The sequence below is a fragment of the Lolium rigidum genome, unplaced genomic scaffold, assembly GCF_022539505.1.
Source record: "Lolium rigidum isolate FL_2022 unplaced genomic scaffold, APGP_CSIRO_Lrig_0.1 contig_37694_1, whole genome shotgun sequence".
Taxonomy (NCBI): Eukaryota; Viridiplantae; Streptophyta; class Magnoliopsida; order Poales; family Poaceae; genus Lolium; species Lolium rigidum.
Window position 1 is genome coordinate 2790 of NW_025900397.1, and position 2877 is coordinate 5666.

General features: G+C 42.6%; 1 protein-coding gene across 1 annotated transcript; it reads left to right on the forward strand.

The window, feature by feature from the left end:
- The first annotated feature begins 307 nt into the window (after positions 1-307).
- On the forward strand, positions 308-2518 carry LOC124681251. The gene is made up of 5 exons (XM_047216185.1): positions 308-389; positions 1442-1644; positions 1739-1841; positions 1932-2180; positions 2271-2518. Exons 2-4 carry the CDS (start codon positions 1480-1482, stop codon positions 2126-2128), a joined length of 465 nt encoding a protein of 154 aa, XP_047072141.1. The 5' UTR covers positions 308-389; positions 1442-1479; the 3' UTR covers positions 2129-2180; positions 2271-2518.
- Positions 2519-2877: the final 359 nt, after the last annotated feature.

Consider the following 2877-nt stretch of genomic DNA (forward strand, 5'->3'; position numbering starts at 1 on the left):
CAGACCGTCCCCAAATTCTCCCCCAAATCGGCCTCACTGGCTCGCTCAGCCGCCACACTCGCGCGCTCTCTCCGCCGCCGAGCTTTCGAGCACTCTCCGTCCATCGGCCAGCGAGGCCGCCGCCGCCTCTCCCAGTCGTCCTCATCGGCCGGCGAGGCCGCCGCCGCCTCTCCAGGTCGTCCTCCAGTCCCTCCCTCCATCGCCGCCGCTCAATCGATCTCCGCCGGCGGGTGCTCTCTCCGGCCGACGGTGATACCTGAGCGTCCGGTGAGGCTCCTTCGTCCACACACTCTGCCGCGGCCGGCCCCTTTCGTCCGAGACGAAGCTCCCCAAGCCGTTTTTTCGAGATTTCCTAGTGGGGACGCAACAACCTAGTGCAGAAACGCCCGGTGAGAAACTCGGAGCCCTAATTGATTCATTCTTATATGTTCAACTTCGATTCGTGCTTGCTGCTGGCGCTCGCACAATCGCTAAATTTAAACAAGAGCGTTCTTTGATTGTGATGCTCTCGTTTGGATTTTATGCGTGCGTGGTCGTGATACTCTCGCCGAGGCAAAACGCGTGCTTACTTCTTATTGTAGATGGGGGCAGGCCTTGGTTTCCTTCTTGTTTTGGATGCAGCAGCACGGACTCGTATTTTTTTTCGGGTGGAGTCGTAGGTCGCGGCCTTGAGACATTGTTTCCGTAGAATTAGCAGTTTTGTACTTCATTAAAATGATCAAGCTGTAGATGCCGCGTCTTGAGATCAATGCAGAGAAGCTCGCTCTATTTTCCTTTCCATCTGACTATGTTTCACAAAGCAGAACATGTAGAGGCCATAAAAATAAAATGTTAGGTTCCATTGTATAATTTCTAAACCTGAACAAGGAATTCGTTTTGAGAAAAAAAAACTAAATTTATGAGGAAGCTGCTCCACTTATGTGTGACCACAAATGCATCATGCAATTACAAATATATGATGCCTGGTTTAATCACATCTGAAAAGATTGCTAACCTGAGAACAACATTTGACAACTGTTTGTTGGCCTTTGTCAAAAGCAATTCGTAATTACATCTTGGTTCTGCGCCATGGCATGAATGATTTGTATCATATTTCTGTTGTTGATTGCTTTTGCACGCCCTTCTTATTTAGCACTGAACTGTTAGTGATGAACATCTCATGATTGGCATGTTGTTATATTAGTTAGTCTTGCAAAATAATCTTGATCGCTTTCGTATCTTTATTCCTACGAGTGTATAGTGATGGGTGCCACTATTATTTCTACATGATAAACTTGGTCGCTTATTTAAATACTGTTGTGTGGTGCTGATATTTAAAAATAGAACTACAGCCTAATTTTGTATTTTCTAGTAGGACAGATATTGATGGACTAGTTGTTAAGAAAAAGTAAGCCATGTGTACAATTTTCAGCAATGTATTCATATATTGCGTCTTTTGCAGGAAAAGTGGCAAGCGAAAGAGGAAAGAGTAAAGATGTGATGGTCACTGATGAACAGCTAGCACAAGTTGAGTATGAACTAGCTAGAAACAGGATGGTGGCAGAAAATGAGGAAAGAATGGCACGCCTAGGATTACGCCGAACAAGTGCTGAACTTAAAGATGTCTGCGAAGCAAGCCGACCCCCAAAACAGAGAAAACGAAAGGTATAATTGTGACATATCTATCTCAGTTCATTTTCTTGTTGTGCTAGTCCTTTTTTTTGCTAATGTAGCTTATAATTGTGACATATCTATGCAGGCACCCTCCTCAACACTTGAAAATATAACTGAAAGACGTGTTTTGAGGTCCAGGGGAACAAATGAAAGTGATAATGCAAATCCTACAGACCAACCTTCCAAAGGTATAGTAGGTTATAATTGTTTCAGATTATAGCCTATTCTAACTAGCTAGAATATCTCTAGTTATCTCAGTTAATTTGCTTAATGTGCAGAGATCACTACCAAGCTTGTTGATGGTGACAAAGGTGGGCGAACGATAACTAAAAAGGCTAACATATATGCAAGGATGAATAAGCCGAAAATCAAAATTCCATTCAATGAGTATGGGCAGCCAATTGGGCAGACGCAACTGAATTTGCCAATTTCATTGGCACTCTGGTCAGGAAGCATATACCACCCAAAACTATAGATTGGAGAGATGTTGATGAAGAAAGAAGTTGCTAGTGTGGGATCACTTACAGGTATTACATAATTTACAACTTATGTGTTATACTTAAAGCCATCTAGCTGAGCATCATCTGAAACATGCCACTGACACTTCATTTGAACAGGCATTTTATGAGCTGGACTCAACTGCTCTGAAATATGTCATTAACACTTCACAGAGAAAATGGAAGGAATGGAAGGCAGATTTAAATAAGACAAAGTTTGATCCTGAATTGACTGATGAAGAGCTTATGCCTAGACGTGACGACAGAATTAGTGAAGCTGATTGGAAGGACCTTCTTAAATATTGGAGATCTCCTGAATTCGAAGTAAGTTAGCCTTCCCATTTTCTTGCAGGATCAAATATAAATGCAAGTAGGTGTAAATTTGAAGGCAAATGCAAATCCTGGCAGGTTCTGTGGTGACCCGGCATACCACTGCATGGTGTAGTATGCAAGTCTGATATAACACCAATGAAACACCGTTCCACTAGTATTATATCGCTCAGAGTGGTACAACAGAAACATATGCGGGTCCAAGGCATGTCTATAGCATTACAAAATCGACTTTGTTACATAAGATCATCACAGTCTCCTACTTTACAATGAGGTAAAACTGCAAAATAACTCCAGAAGAACGACTCGTAGACTAGTCTTATCACGAACTCTGTTTGTAGAGTAATTAACTAGCTACAGAGGCTATGAATAGATTCTAGCTAAATAGGAGCTAAGT

Coding starts and splice junctions, on each gene's coding strand:
- LOC124681251 (XM_047216185.1), top strand. CDS start 1,480: ATGGTCACTGATGAACAGCTAGCACAAGTTGAGTATGAACTAGCTAGA. Junction 1,645..1,738: donor CAAAACAGAGAAAACGAAAG/GTATAATTGTGA, acceptor ATATCTATGCAG/GCACCCTCCTCAACACTTGA. Junction 1,842..1,931: donor TACAGACCAACCTTCCAAAG/GTATAGTAGGTT, acceptor CTTAATGTGCAG/AGATCACTACCAAGCTTGTT.